This window comes from Oncorhynchus gorbuscha, unplaced genomic scaffold, assembly GCF_021184085.1.
Source record: "Oncorhynchus gorbuscha isolate QuinsamMale2020 ecotype Even-year unplaced genomic scaffold, OgorEven_v1.0 Un_scaffold_1458, whole genome shotgun sequence".
Taxonomy (NCBI): Eukaryota; Metazoa; Chordata; class Actinopteri; order Salmoniformes; family Salmonidae; genus Oncorhynchus; species Oncorhynchus gorbuscha.
In genome coordinates, this window is record NW_025746233.1 from 84,295 (window position 1) to 95,000 (window position 10,706).

Below are 10,706 nucleotides of genomic sequence, written 5' to 3' on the forward strand. Positions count from 1 at the left end.
GACTGACAGGAAGGGGGTAGACTGACAGGAAGGGGTAGACTGACAGGAAGGGGGTAGACTGACAGGAAGGGGGTAGACTGAGACAGGAAGGGGGTAGACTGAGACAGGAAGGGGGTAGACTGAGACAGGAAGGGGGTAGACTGAGACAGGAAGGGGGTAGACTGACAGGAAGGGGGTAGACTGACAGGAAGGGGTAGACTGACAGGAAGGGGTAGACTGACAGGAAGGGGGTAGACTGAGACAGGAAGGGGGTAGACTGAGACAGGAAGGGGGTAGACTGAGACAGGAAGGGGGTAGACTGAGACAGGAAGGGGGTAGACTGACAGGAAGGGGTAGACTGACAGGAAGGGGGTAGACTGACAGGAAGGGGGTAGACTGACAGGAAGGGGGTAGACTGACAGGAAGGGGGTAGACTGACAGGAAGGGGTAGACTGAGGCAGGAAGGGGGTAGACTGAGACAGGAAGGGGGTAGACTGAGACAGGAAGGGGGTAGACTGAGACAGGAAGGGGGTAGACTGAGACAGGAAGGGGGTAGACTGAGACAGGAAGGGGGTAGACTGAGACAGGAAGGGGTAGACTGACAGGAAGGGGTAGACTGACAGGAAGGGGTAGACTGAGACAGGAAGGGGGTAGACTGAGGCAGGAAGGGGGTAGACTGAGACAGGAAGGGGGTAGACTGAGAGGAAGGGGGTAGACTGAGACAGGAAGGGGGTAGACTGACAGGAAGGGGGTAGACTGACAGGAAGGGGGTAGACTGACAGGAAGGGGGTAGACTGAGACAGGAAGGGGTAGACTGAGACAGGAAGGGGGTAGACTGAGACAGGAAGGGGGTAGACTGAGACAGGAAGGGGGTAGACTGAGACAGGAAGGGGTAGACTGACAGGAAGGGGGTAGACTGACAGGAAGGGGGTAGACTGAGACAGGAAGGGGGTAGACTGAGAGGAAGGGGGTAGACTGAGAGGAAGGGGGTAGACTGAGAGGAAGGGGGTAGACTGAGACAGGAAGGGGGTAGACTGACAGGAAGGGGGTAGACTGAGACAGGAAGGGGTAGACTGACAGGAAGGGGGTAGACTGAGACAGGAAGGGGGTAGACTGAGACAGGAAGGGGGTAGACTGAGGCAGGAAGGGGGTAGACTGAGACAGGAAGGGGGTAGACTGAGAGAGGAAGGGGGTAGACTGACAGGAAGGGGGTAGACTGAGACAGGAAGGGGGTAGACTGAGACAGGAAGGGGGTAGACTGAGACAGGAAGGGGTAGACTGACAGGAAGGGGGTAGACTGACAGGAAGGGGTAGACTGACAGGAAGGGGGTAGACTGAGACAGGAAGGGGTAGACTGAGACAGGAAGGGGGTAGACTGAGACAGGAAGGGGGTAGACTGAGACAGGAAGGGGGTAGACTGAGACAGGAAGGGGGTAGACTGAGACAGGAAGGGGGTAGACTGAGACAGGAAGGGGGTAGACTGAGACAGGAAGGGGGTAGACTGAGACAGGAAGGGGTAGACTGAGACAGGAAGGGGTAGACTGAGACAGGAAGGGGGTAGACTGAGACAGGAAGGGGGGTAGACTGAGACAGGAAGGGGGTAGACTGAGACAGGAAGGGGGTAGACTGAGACAGGAAGGGGGTAGACTGAGACAGGAAGGGGTAGACTGAGACAGGAAGGGGGTAGACTGAGACAGGAAGGGGGTAGACTGAGACAGGAAGGGGGTAGACTGAGACAGGAAGGGGGTAGACTGACAGGAAGGGGGTAGACTGAGACAGGAAGGGGGTAGACTGACAGGAAGGGGGTAGACTGACAGGAAGGGGGTAGACTGAGACGGAGGGGGTAGACTGAGACGGGGAGGGGTTAGACAGACGGGAAGGGGTTAGACAGACGGGAAGGGGGTAGACAGACGGGAAGGGGTAGACAGACGGGAAGGGGGTAGACAGACGGGGAGGGGGTAGACAGACGGGGAGGGGGTAGACAGACGGGGAGGGGGTAGACTGAGACGGGAAGGGGGTAGACTGACAGGAAGTGGGTAGACTGACAGGAAGGGGGTAGACTGACAGGAAGGGGGTAGACTGAAGGAGGGGGGTAGACTGAGACAGGAAGGGGGTAGACTGACAGGAAGGGGTAGACTGAGACAGGAAGGGGGTAGACTGAGACAGGAAGGGGTAGACTGAGACAGGAAGGGGTAGACTGACAGGAAGGGGGTAGACTGACAGGAAGGGGTAGACTGACAGGAAGGGGGTAGACTGACAGGAAGGGGTAGACTGACAGGAAGGGGGTAGACTGAGACAGGAAGGGGGTAGACTGAGACAGGAAGGGGTAGACTGAGACAGGAAGGGGGTAGACTGACAGGAAGGGGGTAGACTGAGACAGGAAGGGGGTAGACTGACAGGAAGGGGGTAGACTGACAGGAAGGGGGTAGACTGACACGGGAAGGGGGTAGACTGACACGGGAAGGGGGTAGACTGACACGGGAAGGGGGTAGACTGACACGGGAAGGGGTAGACTGAGACGGGAAGGGGTAGACTGAGACGGGAAGGGGGTAGACTGAGACGGGAAGGGGGTAGACTGAGACGGGAAGGGGGTAGACTGAGACGGGAAGGGGGTAGACTGAGACGGGAAGGGGTAGACTGAGACGGGAAGGGGGTAGACTGAGACGGGAAGGGGGTAGACTGAGACGGGAAGGGGGTAGACTGAGACGGGAAGGGGGTAGACTGACAGGAAGGGGGTAGACTGACAGGAAGGGGGTAGACTGACAGGAAGGGGGTAGACTGAGACAGGAAGGGGTAGACTGAGACAGGAAGGGGGTAGACTGAGACAGGAAGGGGGTAGACTGAGACAGGAAGGGGGTAGACTGAGACAGGAAGGGGGTAGACTGAGACAGGAAGGGGGTAGACTGACAGGAAGGGGGTAGACTGAGACAGGAAGGGGGTAGACTGAGACAGGAAGGGGGTAGACTGACAGGAAGGGGTAGACTGACAGGAAGGGGGTAGACTGAAGGAGGGGGGTAGACTGAGACAGGAAGGGGGTAGACTGACAGGAAGGGGGTAGACTGAGACAGGAAGGGGTAGACTGAGACAGGAAGGGGGTAGACTGACAGGAAGGGGGTAGACTGACAGGAAGGGGGTAGACTGACAGGAAGGGGGTAGACTGACAGGAAGGGGGTAGACTGACAGGAAGGGGGTAGACTGAGACAGGAAGGGGGTAGACTGAGACAGGAAGGGGGTAGACTGAGACAGGAAGGGGGTAGACTGAGACAGGAAGGGGGTAGACTGACAGGAAGGGGGTAGACTGACAGGAAGGGGGTAGACTGACAGGAAGGGGGTAGACTGACAGGAAGGGGGTAGACTGACAGGAAGGGGGTAGACTGAGACAGGAAGGGGGTAGACTGAGACAGGAAGGGGGTAGACTGAGACAGGAAGGGGGTAGACTGACAGGAAGGGGTAGACTGACAGGAAGGGGGTAGACTGACAGGAAGGGGTAGACTGACACGGGAAGGGGGTAGACTGACACGGGAAGGGGGTAGACTGACACGGGAAGGGGGTAGACTGACACGGGAAGGGGGTAGACTGAGACGGGAAGGGGGTAGACTGAGACGGGAAGGGGGTAGACTGAGACGGGAAGGGGGTAGACTGAGACGGGAAGGGGGTAGACTGAGACGGGAAGGGGGTAGACTGAGACGGGAAGGGGGTAGACTGAGACGGGAAGGGGGTAGACTGAGACGGGAAGGGGGTAGACTGAGACGGGAAGGGGGTAGACTGAGACGGGAAGGGGGTAGACTGAGACGGGAAGGGGGTAGACTGAGACGGGAAGGGGTAGACTGGACGGAAGGGGGTAGACTGAGACGGAAGGGGGGTAGACTGAGACGGGAAGGGGGTAGACTGAGACGGGAAGGGGTAGACTGAGACGGGAAGGGGGTAGACTGAGACGGGAAGGGGGTAGACTGAGACGGGAAGGGGTAGACTGAGACGGGAAGGGGGTAGACTGAGACGGGAAGGGGGTAGACTGACAGGAAGGGGTAGACTGACAGGAAGGGGGTAGACTGACAGGAAGGGGGTAGACTGACAGGAAGGGGGTAGACTGAGACAGGAAGGGGGTAGACTGACAGGAAGGGGTAGACTGACAGGAAGGGGGTAGACTGACAGGAAGGGGGTAGACTGACAGGAAGGGGGTAGACTGAGACGGGAGGGGGTAGACTGAGACGGGGAGGGGTTAGACAGACGGGAAGGGGGTAGACAGACGGGAAGGGGGTAGACAGACGGGAAGGGGGTAGACAGACGGGAAGGGGGTAGACAGACGGGAAGGGGGTAGACAGACGGGGAGGGGGTAGACAGACGGGGAGGGGGGTAGACAGACGGGGAGGGGGTAGACAGACGGGGAGGGGTAGACTGACAGGAAGGGGGTAGACTGACAGGAAGGGGGTAGACTGACAGGAAGGGGGTAGACTGACAGGAAGGGGGTAGACTGAGACGGGAGGGGGTAGACTGAGACGGGAGGGGTTAGACAGACGGGAAGGGGGTAGACAGACGGGAAGGGGGTAGACAGACGGGAAGGGGGTAGACAGACGGGAAGGGGGTAGACAGACGGGAAGGGGGTAGACAGACGGGGAGGGGGTAGACAGACGGGGAGGGGGTAGACAGACGGGGAGGGGGTAGACTGAGACGGGAAGGGGGTAGACTGAGACGGGAAGGGGGTAGACTGAGACGGGAAGGGGGTAGACTGAGACGGGAAGGGGGTAGACTGAGACGGGAAGGGGGTAGACTGAGACGGGAAGGGGTAGACTGAGACGGGAAGGGGGTAGACTGACAGGAAGTGGGTAGACTGACAGGAAGTGGGTAGACTGACAGGAAGGGGGTAGACTGACAGGAAGGGGGTAGACTGAAGGAGGGGGTAGACTGAGACAGGAAGGGGGTAGACTGAGACAGGAAGGGGGTAGACTGAGACAGGAAGGGGGTAGACTGAGACAGGAAGGGGGTAGACTGACAGGAAGGGGGTAGACTGACAGGAAGGGGGTAGACTGACAGGAAGGGGGTAGACTGACAGGAAGGGGGTAGACTGACAGGAAGGGGGTAGACTGAGACAGGAAGGGGGTAGACTGACAGGAAGGGGGTAGACTGAGACAGGAAGGGGGTAGACTGAGAGGAAGGGGGTAGACTGAGACAGGAAGGGGGTAGACTGACAGGAAGGGGGTAGACTGAGACAGGAAGGGTGTAGACTGACAGGAAGTGGGTAGACTGACAGGAAGGGGGTAGACTGACAGGAAGGGGGTAGACTGAAGGAGGGGGGTAGACTGAGACAGGAAGGGGGTAGACTGACAGGAAGGGGGTAGACTGAGACAGGAAGGGGGTAGACTGAGACAGGAAGGGGGTAGACTGACAGGAAGGGGGTAGACTGACAGGAAGGGGGTAGACTGACAGGAAGGGGGTAGACTGACAGGAAGGGGGTAGACTGACAGGAAGGGGGTAGACTGAGACAGGAAGGGGGTAGACTGACAGGAAGGGGGTAGACTGAGAGGAAGGGGGTAGACTGAGACAGGAAGGGGGTAGACTGACAGGAAGGGGGTAGACTGAGACAGGAAGGGTGTAGACTGACAGGAAGGGTGTAGACTGAGACGGGGAGGGGGTAGACTGAGACGGGGAGGGGGTAGACTGAGACGGGGAGGGGGTAGACTGAGACGGGGAGGGGGTAGACTGAGACGGGAAGGGGGTAGACAGACGGGAAGGGGTTAGACAGACGGGAAGGGGTTAGACAGACGGGAAGGGGTTAGACAGACGGGAAGGGGTTAGACAGACGGGAAGGGGTTAGACAGACGGGGAGGGGGTAGACAGACGGGGAGGGGGTAGACAGACGGGAGGGGGTAGACAGACGGGGAGGGGGTAGACAGACGGGGAGGGGGTAGACAGACGGGGAGGGGGTAGACAGACGGGGAGGGGGTAGACTGACAGGAAGGGGGTAGACTGACAGGAAGGGGGTAGACTGACAGGAAGGGGGTAGAGAGAGACAGGAAGGGGTAGACTGACGGGAAGGGGGTAGAGAGAGACGGGAAGGGGGTAGAGAGAGACGGAAGGGGGTAGAGAGAGACGGGGAAGGGGGTAGAGAGAGACGGGAAGGGGGTAGAGAGAGACGGGAAGGGGGTAGAGAGAGACGGGAAGGGGGTAGAGAGAGACGGGAAGGGGGTAGAGTGAGACGGGAAGGGGGTAGAGTGAGACGGGAAGGGGTAGAGTGAGACGGGAAGGGGTAGAGTGAGACGGGAAGGGGGTAGACGGAGACGGGAAGGGGGTCTGTTATTGATCATCTGAGTGAGTACAACAGCAGAGTTGAGAAGGTACAAGGTTACCTGCCATTTACGAAACTCCATCTCACATACCTCTCTCTCTCCTCCTCCCCCTCCCTCTCTCTCCCTCCTCCTCTCTCTCTCTCCTCCTCCCCTCCCTCTCTCTCCTCCTCCCCTCCCTCTCTCTCCTCCCCTCCCTCTCTCCCCCCCTCTCTCCTCCCTCCCTCTCTCCTCCTCCCTCCTCCCCTCCCCCTCCCTCTCTCCTCCTCCCTCCCTCTCTCCTCCTCCCTCTCCTCCTCTCCCTCTCTCCTCCTCCCTCTCCTCCCTCCCTCTCTCCTCCTCCCTCTCCCGCTCCCCCTCTCTCTCCGCCTCCCCTCTCGCTCTCCTCCTCCCCTCTCGCTCTCTCCTCCCCCCTCTCGCTCTCCTCCTCCCCCTCCTCTCGCTCTCCTCCCCCCTCGCTCTCCTCCCTCCCCTCTCGCTCTCCTCCTCCCCCTCTCGCTCTCCTCCTCCCCCCTCTCGCTCCTCCTCCCCCTCTCCCTCCTCCCTCCTCTCCTCCCTCCCTCCTCCTCCTCTCCTCTCCGCTCTCCCCGCTCCCTCTCGCTCTCCCTCCTCTCTCGCTCTCCTCCTCCCCCCTCTCCTCCTCTCGCTCTCCTCCCCCTCTCGCTCTCCTCCCCCCTCTCTCGCTCTCCCTCCCCTCTCTCTCTCTCCTCCCCCCCTCGCTCTCCTCCCCTCTCGCTCTCCTCCCCCTCTCGCTCTCCCTACTCCCCCTCGCTCTCCCCCCCTCTCGCTCTCCTACCTCCCCCTCTCGCTCTCCTACCTCCCCCTCTCGCTCCTCCTACCTCCCCTCTCGCTCTCCTACCTCCCCCTCTCGCTCTCCTACTCTCGCTCTCCTACTCTCGCTCTCCTACTCTCGCTCTCCTCCTCTCGCTCTCCTCCTCCCTTTCTCGCTCCCCCCCCTCTCTCCTACTGTCTCTCTCCTCCTTACTCTCTCCTCCCCCTCTCTCTCCTCCTCCAGGTTGGGGTGAACAGTACACAGGTCCCCAGAAGATGGAGTCAGGAACGTGGGGTGATCCGCCAGGCCCCCCCGTCTCTGTGGACAACGGGACATCGGCCTGGGGGAAACCCATGGACACCAGCTCCACCTGGGAGGAGCTGAGAGACAGAGGGGACAGAGACAGAGGGGACAACTCTGCGACAGGAGGCTGGGAAGGACCTGGAGCACAGAACCACCACAAACCTGGTAAGACAGACACACACACACACCCATCTCCTTGTCTCTCTCCAGGCCCCCTCGTGTCTCTCTCCAGGCCCCCTCGTCCCCTCGTGTCTCTCTCCAGGCTCCCTCGTGTCTCTCTCTCCAGGCCCCCTCGTGTGTCTCTCTCTCCAGGCCCCCTCGTGTGTCTCTCTCTCCAGGCCCCCTCGTGTCTCTCTCTCCAGGCCCCCTCGTGTCTCTCTCTCCAGGCCCCCTCGTGTCTCTCTCTCCAGGCCCCCTCGTGTCTCTCTCTCCAGGCCCCCTCGTGTCTCTCTCTCCAGGCCCCCTCGTGTCTCTCTCTCCAGGCCCCCCGTGTCTCTCTCCAGGCCCCCTCGTGTCTCTCTCCAGGCCCCCTCGTGTCTCTCTCTCCAGGCCCCCTTGTGTCTCTCTCCAGGCCCCCTCGTGTGTCTCTCTCTCCAGGCCCCCTCGTGTGTCTCTCTCTCCAGGCCCCCTCGTGTGTCTCTCTCTCCAGGCCCCCTCGTGTCTCTCTCTCCAGGCCCCCTCGTGTCTCTCTCTCCAGGCCCCCTCGTGTCTCTCTCTCCAGGCCCCCTCGTGTCTCTCTCTCCAGGCCCCCTCGTGTCTCTCTCTCCAGGCCCACTCGTGTCTCTCTCCAGGTTTAATCCCTTCGTCCTCTCTCCACCCTCCAGGTCCCAAGCCCATGCAGCAGGAGAGTAGTACCTGGTGTGGGGAGGAGGTGTCGTGCCAGGCCAGTTGGGAACCGGAGGAGGAGCTGGAGATCGGGATGTGGAGCAACACCCCAAGTCACCGAGACCGGGACCGAGACCGGGACAGAGAGAACCACAGAGACCGGGACAGAGACGGTCACAGAGAGAACCACAGAGACGGCCACGGTCAGGACAACAGGAACAGCGGGCCACAGCAACACAGCTGGAACTACATGAAGAAAATCCCTCCCAAGGTATTAATATATATTAACCCAGGTCTCTCTGTGTGGGTTATTAACCAGGGGTCTCTCTGTGTGGGTTATTAACCCAGGTCTCTCTGTGTGGGTTATTAACCCTGGTCTCTGTGTGGGTTATTAACCCAGGTCTCTGTGTGGGTTATTAACCAGGGGGTCTCTCTGTGTGGGTTATTAACCAGGGGGTCTCTCTGTGGGTTATTAACCCAGGTCTCTCTGTGTGGGTTATTAACCCAGGTCTCTCTGTGTGGGTTATTAACCCAGGTCTCTCTGTGTGGGTTATTAACCCTGGTCTCTGTGTGGGTTATTAACCCAGGTCTCTGTGTGGGTTATTAACCAGGGGGTCTCTCTGTGTGGGTTATTAACCAGGGGGTCTCTCTGTGGGTTATTAACCCAGGTCTCTCTGTGTGGGTTATTAACCCAGGTCTCTCTGTGTGGGTTATTAACCCTGGTCTCTCTGTGTGGGTTATTAACCCAGGTCTCTCTGTATGGGTTATTAACCCAGGTCTCTCTGTGTGGGTTATTAACCCTGGTCTCTCTGTGTGGGTTATTAACCCTGGTCTCTGTGTGGGTTATTAACCCTGGTCTCTGTGTGGGTTATTAACCCTGGTCTCTCTGTGTGGGTTATTAACCCTGGTCTCTCTGTGTGGGTTATTAACCCTGGTTTCTCTGTGTGGGTTATTAACCCTGGTTTCTCTGTGTGGGTTATTAACCCTGGTCTCTCTGTGTGGGTTATTAACCCTGGTCTCTCTGTGTGGGTTATTAACCCTGGTCTCTCTGTGTGGGTTATTAACCCAGGTCTCTGTGTGGGTTATTAACCCTGGTCTCTCTGTGGGTTATTAACCCAGGTCTCTCTGTGTGGGTTATTAACCCTGGGGTCTCTCAGTGTGGGTTATTAACCAGGGGGTCTCTCTGTGTGGGTTATTAACCCTGGTCTCTCTGTGTGGGTTATTAACCCAGGTCTCTCTGTGTGGGTTATTAACCCAGGTCTCTCTGTGTGGGTTATTAACCCTGGGGTCTCTCTGTGTGGGTTATTAACCCTGGGGTCTCTCTGTGTGGGTTATTAACCAGGGGGTCTCTCTGTGTGGGTTATTAACCAGGGGGTCTCTCTGTGTGGGTTATTAACCAGGGGGTCTCTCTGTGTGGGTTATTAACCCTGGGGTCTCTCTGTGTGGGTTATTAACCAGGGGGTCTCTCTGTGTGGGTTATTAACCCAGGGGGTCTCACTGTGTGGGTTATTAACCCAGGTCTCTCTGTGTGGGTTATTAACCCTGGTCTCTCTGTGTGGGTTATTAACCAGGGGGTCTCTCTGTGTGGGTTATTAACCCAGGTCTCTGTGTGGGTTATTAACCCTGGTCTCTCTGTGTGGGTTATTAACCAGGGGGTCTCTGTGTGGGTTATTAACCAGGGGGTCTCTCTGTGTAGGTTATTAACCCTGGGGTCTCTCTGTGTGGGTTATTAACCAGGGGGTCTCTCTGTGTGGGTTATTAACCCAGGTCTCTCTGTGTGGGTTATTAACCCAGGTCTCTCTGTGTGGGTTATTAACCCAGGTCTCTCTGTGTGGGTTATTAACCCAGGGGGTCTCTCTGTGTGGGTTATTAACCCAGGGGGTCTCTCTGTGTGGGTTATTAACCCAGGTCTCTCTGTGTGGGTTATTAACCAGGGGTTCTCTCTGTGTGGGTTATTAACCCAGGTCTCTGTGTGGGTTATTAACCCAGGTCTCTGTGTGGGTTATTAACCCAGGTCTCTCTGTGTGGGTTATTAACCCAGGTCTCTCTGTGTGGGTTATTAACCCAGGTCTCTCTGTGTGGGTTATTAACCCAGGTCTCTCTGTGTGGGTTATTAACCCAGGTCTCTCTGTGTGGGTTATTAACCCAGGTCTCTCTGTGTGGGTTATTAACCCAGGTCTCTCTGTGTGGGTTATTAACCAGGGGGTCTCTCTGTGTGGGTTATTAACCCAGGTCTCTCTGTGTGGGTTATTAACCCTGGTCTCTCTGTGTGGGTTATTAACCAGGGGTTCTCTCTGTGTGGGTTATTAACCCATGTCTCTGTGTGGGTTATTAACCCAGGTCTCTGTGTGGGTTATTAACCCAGGTCTCTCTGTGTGGGTTATTAACCCTGGGGTCTCTCTGTGTGGGTTATTAACCCTGGGGTCTCTCTGTGTGGGTTATTAACCCAGGTCTCTCTGTGTGGGTTATTAACCCAGGTCTCTCTGTGTGGGTTATTAACCCAGGTCTCTGTGTGTGGGTTATTAACCCAGGTCTCTGTGTGTGGG

General features: G+C 58.0%; 1 protein-coding gene across 1 annotated transcript in view; it reads left to right on the top strand.

Annotated features, from left to right (window-relative positions):
• The window catches only part of LOC124022860 (trinucleotide repeat-containing gene 6A protein-like), a 43,398-nt gene that overhangs the window by 4,388 nt on the left and 28,304 nt on the right, over positions 1-10,706 (top strand). The window contains exons 2-3 of the mRNA XM_046337544.1: positions 7,276-7,500; positions 8,160-8,431. Of these exons, the coding sequence (XP_046193500.1) occupies positions 7,276-7,500; positions 8,160-8,431 (497 nt within the window). The remainder of the gene's footprint in view (positions 1-7,275; positions 7,501-8,159; positions 8,432-10,706) is intronic.